Consider the following 12,576-nt stretch of genomic DNA (forward strand, 5'->3'; position numbering starts at 1 on the left):
AGATAAAACATATCCAAAACATACAGCAAAAGCATCTCCAAGCATTTACATACTTCTATTCCATTAACACTTTCAGCGCCAGCCGTTCTAGGTATTCTTGTACTCAATGGGCCACCGCTGTAAGAGATAGGGATTTTCACTGTGTCGCGGTGTTTGCAGGGCTATATATATTCTATATTATAGCTATGGAGACAATACTATGGCTCATTTGACATGAACTATCCCTCGTTCAACATGTGAAAAATAATAAATGTTTTCATGTATACGTTTGCGTGTTATACCGTGGTGAATATATATATATATATATATTTTTTATATATATTTTTTTATTATTTTTTAAACATACACATAAACATAAAAACAAATTAGGCTCACAAGCATTAACAGTAAACATCCAATGAAATCACCATTTGAATCATTATAAATGTAGTTTACGAGTTATATACATAATACTTGCTATCTAATACCCTACATACATATGCTCTTGCTCGCTCACCCCCCCCGGACCCCCACTTGGATAATCCATCCATTTTCTTTCGTTTCTAACCAGGCACTACAATTCATATGCTAGCTTTTATTCTCTCCACCACTTCTAACCAGATTGCAATGTTGGTTTCACTGACACCTAAAATTCTAGCTGTAGATATTTCTAGATAAATCACATCGAGATAAGTAAGAACCCATACCTTCCGGCACATTTTTTCCGGTTGAATCCATCGTGATGCTATCAGCTTTTTAGCAGCTGTGAGACCAGATAAAACTAGTCTCTTTAGCTGTATAGGGGCTGCAAACTGAAATACATCATTCAACAGCATTACAGAGGTATGTTCAGAGATAAGAATACTGATAATTGCTGGGACACTTCTTTCCAAAATATCTTAACCGGTGGGCAATCCCAATACATGTGCATGAATGTACCCTCATCCCCATTTGTACATAAGGAACATAAGGAGTCTTGTTTAAGTCCCATTCTGTTCAATCTTATAGGAGTCAGGTATGTCCTATGAATATAATTAAGATTAATTTGTTGATGGTCCGGGTTACGTGACGCAATTCGAACGTTTGCCCAGACTTCTTGCCAATCAAAATCTATTTCCAAGTCTGGTATATCCCTCCTCCAGACTGAGTCTAGGGGGAGGATTCCATACGAAGACGTTAGTAAGTGATGATAAAAATCAGATACGAATCCTCTCTATGTCTCTCTTTCATAGAAGAATTTGTGATATCTGTGGTGCTCAATTGGTATCCTTAATGGGACTCCATGAGCCTTCAAACAATCCAATAACTGTGCGTAAAAATAATATGTGGAACTGGTGAGGTTACATTTTTTATGTATATCTTGATAGCTACAAAAACCCTGTTTGTTGAAAACATCTCCCAATGTGTGTATGCCCTGCTTTTCCCATTTGGGGTATCTTATAGGTTGTTTTCCAATAAGGAGTGCATTGTTATTGAATAGGGGAGTATGGCTATGCCATTTATGTTGGTTAGAATATTTTTTTGTGTTTCACGCCATATCCGGATCACATGTGTAATAAGGGGGCCAAATTTCAATTTGCATTGCTTAATTGATAATATGGTGTATACTATGTCCTGCAGTCTATGTGGTGCTACTATATTTTCTTCTAAGTTTCTCCAGGATACAGATGCTTGGGAGTCAAACCAGGTTGTCAGTGGTCTTAAAGAGTACGCTTTAAAATAGTGGTAAAAGTCTGGAAATGCCAAACCTCCGTCGGCTTTGTTTCTCTGTGCGGTGGATCTTTTTATTCATGGAGGTTTGTTATTCCAAATAAATTTATATGCGGTGGAGTGTAATTTTTTCCAGTAACCATCAGGAGGGGGTAACTGTAACATTGAGCTAATGAAGTTGATTCTAGGTAAAACATCCATCTTAACTATTGATACTCGTGCCTTGTGACGTACCTGGGTACGTGGGTTGGTCATTACCATTATTACTGTATTTATGACACCTTCTGAACATCAGGTTAGTATATTTAATGTGTTGTGTTTTGTATGTGATGTGTGTGTGTGAACATGAGAGCTAATGCTGTCTCTTTTCTCTCCCTGTCAGGTGCTGCCCGTCCCTACACTGAAGAGTGCTGATTGCCTAATGAATGACAGCTGATGGCAATCACCTCGAGAGGGATGGGTAGCCAAATACCTGACAGCACGTCTGGGCGCCTCATTCTGTCAATTGCCAGTGACCAGAGTAGAGTGAGGTTGCCATTGTTTGCCACTGTGGTGGAATTGATACTGTGCTTATCTACTGCTTCAGGTGGACTAAAGTACTGGTATATGTATATAGATATTGTTGGCCTCTGCGCCACTCCTCCATTGGAGTAAGTATTCTCTTGTTGGCTTTAGGCCTAATCCCACTGAGTGTGGAATTGTACCTTTGGTACCCTTGCTGGGGGTTTTCCCAGTACCAACCTCTGGCTGGTTGGTGAGTGTCTGTGGGCGCTTATCTAGTTTACTTTGTATTATACTTACCTTGTGTGTTCTCCCTTTATCCCTCTCCCTGTTTGTTAATTGTTTGTGGGTTGTTTTTTCCCTTTGTTGCCTATTTAAATATCAGTGGAGGTTTAAACCCCTACCCTGCATAATAAATATAATTTACTATTTTTGGAACAACGTCTTGTGTTTATTATTACCTACCTGCCCGGGACTGTTTTGAAAGCATTTACTGAGAGAGGCTGCTTTTGCTCATGTGTAGCCAGCTCCAGTTATTATTCTGTGTGGTCCTTAGACCTTTGTACATGACATGCCTGTACTGAGTTTTTAAGTTTGGACCACCTGTCAAAGTCATATTTGATCTTATCTTGGATTTTTGTGTAATTGTACTTCACCGTTTGGCTTATAGTAGGGAATACCTCAATTCCTAAACTTCTGAAGTGTTTAACCATTGGTATTTCTTCTGGAAGGAGTATATTCTTTGCAGGGGCATTAAGTGAAAGGAAAGCCGACTTTGGCCAATTTATCCTAAATCCCGATAGATTGCCAAAGTCATCAATCAACTTGAGAAGATGAGGCATTGAGGTGTTAGGGTTTTGCATGAACAATATTACGTCGTCCGCATATAAACTAATATGATGTTGTGTGCCCTTAATTGCGATTGGTTCTATGGATTGGGATTGTCTTATATATTGTGCTAAAGGCTCTAATGATAAAGCGAATAGTCCGCGACTAAGAGGGCAACCCTGTCTGGAAGAGCGCGATACCGTAAAGATTTCGGAGGTGATTATACCTGTTGTAATCATGGCCGGTGGGTCTTTGTATAATACTTTAATCATATCAATGAATCCTTTTCCTTCTAATACTGCCCATAGATAAGACCATTCCAACCTATCAAAGGCTTTCATCGCATCCAGGGACAGCATCGCCTTAGGTGTGGTGTCATCCTTGCTGGCATATAGCACATGTAGTAACCGTCTTATATTATCCGTGATCAAGCGGCCTCTTATGAAGCCAGTCTGGTCAGGATGAACTAAAGACGTCATATGCTTTTGAAATCTGATGGCTAATACCTTGGAGTACAGCTTGATATCGGTTCCGAGGAGGCTTACGGGTCTATAACTACCGCAATCGGTAGGGTCTTTGTCTTTTTTAAGGAGGACTGTTATGAGTGCAATATTGTCGTTCTTATGGAAGTTCCCCTCCTTGATTGAATATAGAATCATATTAAGTAATAGGGGTCCAATTACATCCCAACATGAGAGGTACATTTCTGGTGGGAAACCGTCTCTTCCAGGAGCCCTACCACTTTGCATTTCAGATATGGCCTCCCTAAGTTCATCTAGTGTGATGGGTGTTTCTAACGTAAGGTTATGTATATAACCAAGTTCTATGAATTATGGTGACGCTCAGCGTCATCTGCACGCACTTCACTTCGTGCACGAGCACTGAATAAAAAATTCCACAATGTACCTTTACATCCCAACATTCGTCTGGCCACACCCCTATCCGCTTACCTTCATAAGCAGGTGTGTGGTCACCTACTCGCCTCCTTCCCAAACTTTCACCACAAGGTGAGATCAAGGGCCGCAGTGGCGTCCTGACGCTGAGCGTCACCAGAATTCATAGAACTTGGTTATATACATAACCTTATGTTCTATTTCATTATGGCTGCCGCTCAGCGTCATCTGCACTACAGGAGCTGAGCGGGAGCCTGAAGCTCGACAAATGTACCCCACTGAGGCCCCCCACAACCATCAGACCGGGGAGGACTGAGCCCCCCGACCCTCCCTAATGGAGGATACCCTCCCTATTGGCGGATGGGAGGGAGACAGATCCGACCGTGCGAAGAGGAACTCAAGCAACTCAACGCACAGGGTGAGCAGATCGTGGCTTGACCCCACGACCACGCACACGCACAACCCGCATGCCACCAGGGAACGAACGGAAGGAACAACCCTCGTTACTGCCCCCAAAATCACGGAGTCAAGAGCAAACTCAACCCTGTGGCAAGGCCGTAGCAGCGGAGCGTGAAGGAAGACCCAGACCCACTGAAGGGACTGGATCCCCTGGAAAAAGGGGGCCCGGAGAGGTCAATGACGCCAGGCATCAAGACCCCACCAGGCGGTCACTTAGTGAGACCGCCCCCCACATCGCCAGCGTATTCGGACAGGGCCCCTCCAAGAGCGGGCCCTTTCCCCCCAATAGTACACCGCCTGGCACACTGACCCTGTAACACAGGCAGTCAGCATGGCCATAAAGCACCCAAAAAAGGTTAACCAACGGAAGCAGGCAGCGCACAGGGGAAACCAGGCAGCAGGCTGTAGACCTGAGCCTGGAGCACTGCGGACGAGACAGGCGCCAAAGGGGTCAACTGAAAACAGCCCCCCCGGAGGAAGGGGCGTATGCTGGCGTTGTTGAGCACCATGACAAAGCCTCAATAAAAAAAAAACCCACCCAGAGAGGGGTCGAGGCAGAGAAGGCTGACACGATTGGCAGACGTCATGAACGTGCAGGGGCACACTCAACCGGGTAACCCGGGAGTTGACTCTGCTCCAACACACCAGGGAATCAACCACCCTCTCGGTACACAGACGGTGGTTGTTCCTATAACCCCTCAAGAAAAAGGCTTATCCCAGGCCTACGGTTTCAACTAAACATTACTTCGGACCGGGCCCGGCGGCTCGGGAAGCACACAGGGTTACCAGAGGAGGTCCAGAAGACCACCCCAACAGCCCCCTCTTCGCCATGCGAGAGAGAGGAGCGAAAGAAAGGAGAACCAGCCCCTTACAATAGTGCCAGGTACAACATGTACCCAACAAAGGGTCTCCATAACGCCTAACCCCGTGACACCCGGGCCGACCCGGCATTTTTCCCCCTGAAAAAAGCGCAAGTCTCTCAGGGTACCAGAACAGCAGACCTGCATCCCCGGCGGACAACGGGTTAACTGACCTGGACCAGCGTGACCAGAACCAGTCCCGTGCCCTAACCACGCCGACATGCCCACTCCAGGAGAGGGGGCAGAAATGCGTGTTGATCTAAAACATGAAAAGAGGGCGCCACCCAGACGGTCCTATTTATACCGCGCTCAGTGGCCCACCCCCAAGGGCGTGAGAAAAAAATTCCCCATCCCAGTTGCCCTATAAAAACGCTGTTTTAATAACAAGCAACCAAGGCGTACTAGCCTCCTGCATGATTCTTAACAGAAACACCCCGAGCCAGCACTATGTATGCGTCGGGACCCAAAACACATCAATGGACAGTCTAACCAGACCCCACATTGATCCTTCAAGGCGCCTGGGAGAACGACAAGAAGGTTGTCGTGCTTCATATTCCCCACTCTTTTTATTAAAAAAGAAAGAAACACCGACTGACATGAATCCCACGTGACGCAGCCGAGGGTAAAAATGTTCTACATTTGTTCTACATTTTTACATCCCGCCACCCTCACCACAGAGGAGAGACTTCCCACGTGAGCCATAGATTGAAAAGTCACGGTAACATTGAGTCATGTGACCAACCGACTCAAGTTACACGTATATCGAGCGTAGTAGAACAGTAAGTTCCTACGCTCTGCCCCGACAACTTGACAACAACAGATCCTACATACGGGTCTAAACTCACGGAAGCCGTCGTCCAATAGAAACGTGCTTAGTGACATTTGCTATGACGGGGGGAAACCCAAGACTCAACCGCCCGTGATAGGTGCGGAGTCTGGGATACCCTCCCCCCCCCCCCCTCCTTGCCAAGCCGCCTAACAGCTTGGCCCTGATCAAATGAAAATAGATTCCAATAACCCCCTGACCAATCAGAAGAGGGAAGGAGGGGTTTATCCGGTACCCCCTCACAAGCCCAACCCTTGCATACGACAACAACAATAGCCATATGATACCTTCAGTAGCAATGCTAATGAATAGCGCAAGCTAATTCACTGCACGCTAACCACAGACACATCTGTGAACAGGGTTTATAGCAAGACCAAGTTGTGTGTGTGTGAACCCGACACCCGTATCTATGTTGTAAGACACAGAAAATCTGATAGAGAGAGAGAGCGGGTGAGCCGCGGTACGTTTTCATACGAGCATTACTGCAAACCAACACAATAGTGTTGCAGTTCAATATCACTGTTTAAGCAACAGAGCACACAACTAACCTCTACTGTTATGTGGAGATTCAAGTCGAGGCAGAAAAAAACCTTTTTCAACCGAGTGTAGGCTGCAGGCCTTGCTTAAGCTCTAACATGAAAATAACGTCTAGCCCTCCTATCAAACCCATACTAGCGAAAGAGTCACACATTGCATCCCCATCATATGTTTGGTGAATAAACACACAGTTTGTTAACAAAAAATACAGTCCCCCTTTAGGAGGGACTCTTTATTTTCCAACAATAATCATAGAGGGGCCGGGAAGGGAAACAGGGGGGGACCACAGAGGGAAAAAGTCACTGAAGTCTTAGCGACGCCTGCCACGAGCCGCTCGGGGCTTCCCACCCCGTGGAGCCCCGGAGGGACGGTAAACGATCGGCGGCTGGTCTCGATGATCCCTACCGTCACCTCCGGGCGTAGATGGGCCGGCTGCAGTGGCGGAGGCGCCCTCTCTCCTCCTGGCCTTCTTCGCTGAAGGTCCAGCAGTGGCGGTGGTAGCAGCGCCGGCCACGGCGGAGGAACCTCGACGACGCGGCGGCCGTCTGACTCCACCGGCAACATCGGGCGGGGGGAAATGAGGCTGGAGCACGGAGCGCTCCTCCTGCATCTCCCTGCAGGTTGAGGTCATCAGCTGCAGTGCCGACCCGAATAGTCCAGCCTCGGAGAGAGGTGCCGTCAGAAGGGGAGTCCTCTTCTTCTCCGGCACACGCGCCTGCTCCAGCCAAAGGTGGCGCTGGATCAGAGTGGCCAGGGCGCGCACTTTCCCAGCGGCTATAGCCTGCGGCTGAAACAGATGCAGGATGGCTCCTGCCCACAATGCGAGCTGATCATGCTGTAAATCAGTCAGCTCCGTGCCGCCCGTCAATATCCCGGACATGAATCTCGCCAGCTGCGCGATGTTAGAAGTGGCAGCTAAAGATTGTGTTCCGGAGATAAATGACTGGTCGCTCCAAAATGCCATCCGCCTCGCCGATTTCCCTTGGGGAACCGGCTTCCGTAACGGCTCCCACACCACCTCAGGACAAAGGAGCGCCGCCATTGGCCTATCAAGCCGTGGCACGCCCTCCTTCATACCGTCTACCAAACCCGCCACCCGCGTGACTTGCACGTAGGCGGGAGTAAGGCCCATGATGTGGGAGACCACCTGGCCCTGACGGACATAGGCCGCAATTGAGGGGAAAAATGGGTAGACAACGTCCACCCCTCTCACCGGGCGACGTTGCCATAGATGACCTATGAGATCGTCAGGGACAGGAACAGGCAGTGGCTGCGGCAGCGGCACGCCGTTTGCGACTGCCGCCGCCGCCATGAGCTCGGGGAACAAAGCACGCAGTTCCCCCTGCATACTTTCCTCCTCCGAGCCCGCGTCCCTCACGTACAACAGACTACTGGTCAAGGAGCCACATTCTGATGTGGCTGATAGCAGGGCATCCCGCCGCCGAGTCGGAAGTTCTAACCCAACATCTGCGGAGGAACCCGAAGGAGACATCTCACCCCCCTCCAGTGTTACCTGGACAGGCAGGGGACATGTCTCCACCGGGCCTTCAAACAAGAACCTGTCCGCCTCTATCATGTAGTCCTCTGTCTCCATCGGGCATGTAGAGACCGACGCATCCTCATCTGGCTCCAGCAACTCACCAAAACCAGGCCGTTCGCGTCTGCAAGCCACCATCTTGCGACGGGAGCGAGCTGACGCAAAAAGTTTGCGTCTCAAATCCCCCGCAACCAAAGGAGCCGGCCGCCCAACAGCGGACGACTCCCCGGAAGCAGAGGAACCAGAGCCGGAACCAGGCCATCGCACAGGAGACGGCACTGGTGCACCAGCTCCTTGGAGAGGCAAACTACCCATCGGACGCCTACCGGGCGTGGCTGCCGACCACGAGAGAGGCCTCAACCCCGCTCCAAGACGCACGACAGAGGCGGCGATGGAGAACCGCTGGTGAAGAGTAGCGTTGCGAGCGCGACCCTCCGAAGTAAACATTATGACTTAGCTTTTTTCTTTCGAAATATATGAGAGAAGAAAAAAGCAAGAAGAAATGTAAACACGTCTCAACTTTCTTCAGCTAACAACCTCGTCAAGTGTGGGATCTACCGAAGGCACTTCCTTGTGGTGAAAGTGAAGAAGGAGGCGAGTAGGTGACCACACACCTGCTTATGAAGGTAAGCGGATAGGGGTGTGGCCAGACGAATGTTGGGATGTAAAGGTACATTGTGGAATTTTTACACCTGTATTCTTAGCCCAATCCTTTAACGCATTAGATGAATTTTTCTGGTCGTTGGAAAAGGTGGGATAAGATTTATCCATCCCGGGATCCCAAATGGCATTAAAATCCGCGCCAATTATAAATGAGTATTCAGGAAGGTTTAACATTGTTCTGGTAAGTGTAGTGTAGAAGTTAGCCTCATACAGATTTGGGGCATATGCCGCTACCAACGCTATTTTCCTATTCCTGTATACAATTTTAGCTATGGTTATCCGACCATCTGTATCAGACCATACTTCCTTCAATTCAATATTCAACTTCCGTTTCACGACTATAGCAACTCCATGGGATCTCGTTCCAAAGGAAGAGTGACTAATGTTATGATATATGTTGTCCGCTAACGTAGTTTTGTCTTCCACTAAAATGTGCGTTTCGCTTAGAAGAGCCACATCGACCTGTTTGTTTTTCATCAGTGTGAGCACGCTTTTGCGTTTATGTTGATTATTTATTCCCCCAGTATTCCAGATCATTATATTCAAACTAGCCATAATCTATACATGTTGTTGTGTAATTGTTGGTAATGCTTCTGGAGTACGAATTCACAATGGATATACATCCAACTATTGAGGTCCCGTTGAGAGCCGAGCTTAAAAACATACATATACAAATACACCCCTAAATCCCCCTCCCTCAGTGAGCTGTACAAGGCTGTGTTCCTAAGACACAACCTTCGCGTATAATTCACTGTGGTGAATATTGTATAGTTTCAGAGTGATCCTGGCTAATTCCTGGTAACTGTGTTATGGAGCAATACGTGAATTTTGCTAAAAGCGTTCGCGTTGCTCGCCTGGACATGCTACTATTTCCAAATCAAAGGTATATAATAGGTATTATGTTTCATCATGAATGAATGAAAGGGGGGGGTTTGATGCTTTGATCGCCAGTAACGGCATTCGTTTTGAATACTACATACGTTGATCGCCTGGATCGATATGAAATCATTGTAGGATCAAGGTGGAATTGATGTCAGATAGTCCTTACCTTTGATCTGGGTTATTCCAAAAAGAATATTCCAATTGTCTGATCGCGATTTCCAGTATTGATGTCGATCGGGTCCCTGACATGAAGTGGCACAAGATATACCTCAAGTGTGCTGAACGTGTTTAGAAGTGATCGGATGAAGCGATTTACTTGGCTTGGTCTAAATTCTCCGCCCGGATGAAATTAGATGTGACACACAGTGTGAAATAAGATTTCAAATGGTGGGCGATACTGCCACCTAGCAGGATGCGGCCGGTATTGCACTCTCGGGATCTCAGAATGATTTCCTATGGTAACACAGAGGTCCGTGAACCTGTAATGAATAAAAAAATCGAATAAAAGAAAAAAGGATCTAAAAACGAGTTTACTCGTCTTTGGCGCTCAACACATGGCGGCCAAAAACGGGTTAACTCGTCTTTGGTGCCCAATGTATTAAGATAGTATGAAACTTAAAAGACTGTATTCCAATTTAGTTGGAATTTCTTTTTTTGGAACCAGACCAGACACAAAAAAAAGACTGACATAGATACAGGTGCAGCTCGATAAATTAGAATATCGTGGAAAAGTTATTTTATTTCAGTAATTCAATTCAAAAAGCGAAACTCTCATAGATTATAGATTCATTACACACAAAGTGAAATATTTCAAGCCTTTATTTGTTAAAATGTTGATGATTATGTCTTACAGCTCATGAAATCCCAAAATTCTGTATCACCAATAATTAAAAAAAAAATAGATGTATTTTTCTTTTGTATATAGAAATGTCGGCCTTCTGAAAAGTACGTTTATGTATGTTCACTCAGTACTTGGTTGGGGCTCCTTTTGCACAAATGACTGCATCAATACAGCTAAATATATAGACTTTTCCACGATATTCTAATCTATTGAGCTGCACCTGTATTCATATACTTGTTAAATATACAACAGTGCTGTATATACCGCATTATATATTTATATTTACCGCATATATATATATATATATATATATATATATATATGTCTGAATATACCTGCATATAATCCTCCTATATACCTACTTATACACCTGCATATAACCTATATAACTCTGTATGATAGCATGTATAATAATTCTGTATATACCGTATTCTTATATATCTATCCACCTGTCTGTACATACCTGCACATAATAATTTTGCATATCTGTAGATACTATATATCTGTACATATCCCTTACCTACTCTTAATAGTTACGCTGCTGGCCAGTATGACTACAACCACACTGTCTTTATACCTGTATTATCCCTGTACATATTGGCATTACAACTCTGATTAGTACTACACCCAGTAGTACTAATTGATAATGTATCACACACGATTAAACCCAGTCTAATCACCTGTACATTGTATATTACTATTGCACCCTGGTTGGATGCCAAACTTATTTTCGTTGTACTGTATAATGAATGACAATACATTTGAAGCTAATCTAAAACTGGTTTCACCAGAGCACATTACATCAGCCTTTAACACATTAGATTAGCCATTTTATTCGACTGGCCCCGTGTTATTGTATCTCCCCAGGGAACTTACCTCCTCCATTCTTCTGGCAGAGGTATGGGAACCTCCAGACATTTCCCAGGCCTACGGAGAAGCCCACCTGGGCCAAGATGTACTCCAGCTTGTTATTCCAGGCCGGCCGGCCATCCTCGACGTCCGGATCGGGAGAAGGCAGCAGGCTCCTCCCGGGGGCGATGGCCCCGGGGCTGAGGCCCATGCTCATCTGACTGCTCTTATAGTCCATGGGATGCTCCAGCGACAGCAGGTTAGCCACAGACTCGGTGACCGGCTCATTGCTGTGCTCCTTCTGGGTCACCTTGCTATTCTTCGGCATGGTGGTGGTGGTGGTGAGAGATGAACTAACGGTGGAAGTGATGGAGGGAGGGACGGGGGAGATGGAGGATAGAAACAGGAGAGGCGGAGAAGCAGGGAGGAGATAAGGAGGAACCTGGGAAGGTGCCGAGGAGAACGGTGCTTCGCCCCACAACCTGTGAACAGAGGTTTTGGAGGTGGTAAGTGAAAGCACAGTGGGAGGTTATGAACTCACAATATGATGTAAGATTGGGGTGCAAAGGTTAAATATATTGCAAACCTGGAAAGACCAGCCAGTACCCTCAAAGAAATGGCCTGATCAAATCCCTAAGCTGACACCTGTCCAATTGATGTAGTTTGTTTGTTTATACGCTGATGAAGGCTCTATTGCCAAAACACATTCATGGTTACTGTTGAATTCAATTTCATACAATTTTATTATCTATTCTATTTTATTCTATTAGTATTTGTATTTTTTGCACAATCGAAGGTGGGCATGGCCACCTTCATTTCACTATATGTCTTGTGTGATGAATAAACCTCTTGAATCTTGAATCAATTCATTAATGTATTTGAATAGAGTACTGGCTCTATTTTTCCAGGCTGTTAAAGAAGGCAGGTGTCGTGAATTACAAAATGTCAAAGTTCATAACACTGGACACATTGGATAATGAACAGTTTTTACTAGTTCATCATAGTGTTATGATGAGACTTTATATGGAACGACTATAGAGCTTGTGTTGGATTCTCCACTGGGTGCAGTGTAGACAGCAGCATATAGAAACCTTTTGACAATGTTAAAAAGGCAGCGAGTGTATTCCAGTTGAGGCACTTTAACCCTTTCACTACCACACTATAGAAGGTTAACCTTTCACTACCACACTATAGACGGTTAACCCGGGGCG

The 12,576-nt window shown here is 45.9% G+C and overlaps 1 protein-coding gene across 1 annotated transcript in view; it reads right to left on the reverse strand.

Moving 5' to 3' along the window:
- slc6a17 (solute carrier family 6 member 17) overlaps nucleotides 1–11,693 on the reverse strand; it is a gene marked incomplete at both ends in the record, with an annotated part of 60,576 nt that extends 48,883 nt beyond the window's left edge. Inside the window, one exon of the mRNA XM_084332573.1 lies at nucleotides 11,393–11,693. Within this exon, the coding sequence (XP_084188699.1) occupies nucleotides 11,393–11,693 (301 nt within the window). The remainder of the gene's footprint in view (nucleotides 1–11,392) is intronic.
- Nucleotides 11,694–12,576: the final 883 nt, after the last annotated feature.

Source organism: Notolepis coatsorum, assembly GCF_963971535.1.
Source record: "Notolepis coatsorum genome assembly, chromosome: 17".
Classification (NCBI taxonomy): domain Eukaryota; kingdom Metazoa; phylum Chordata; class Actinopteri; order Aulopiformes; family Paralepididae; genus Notolepis; species Notolepis coatsorum.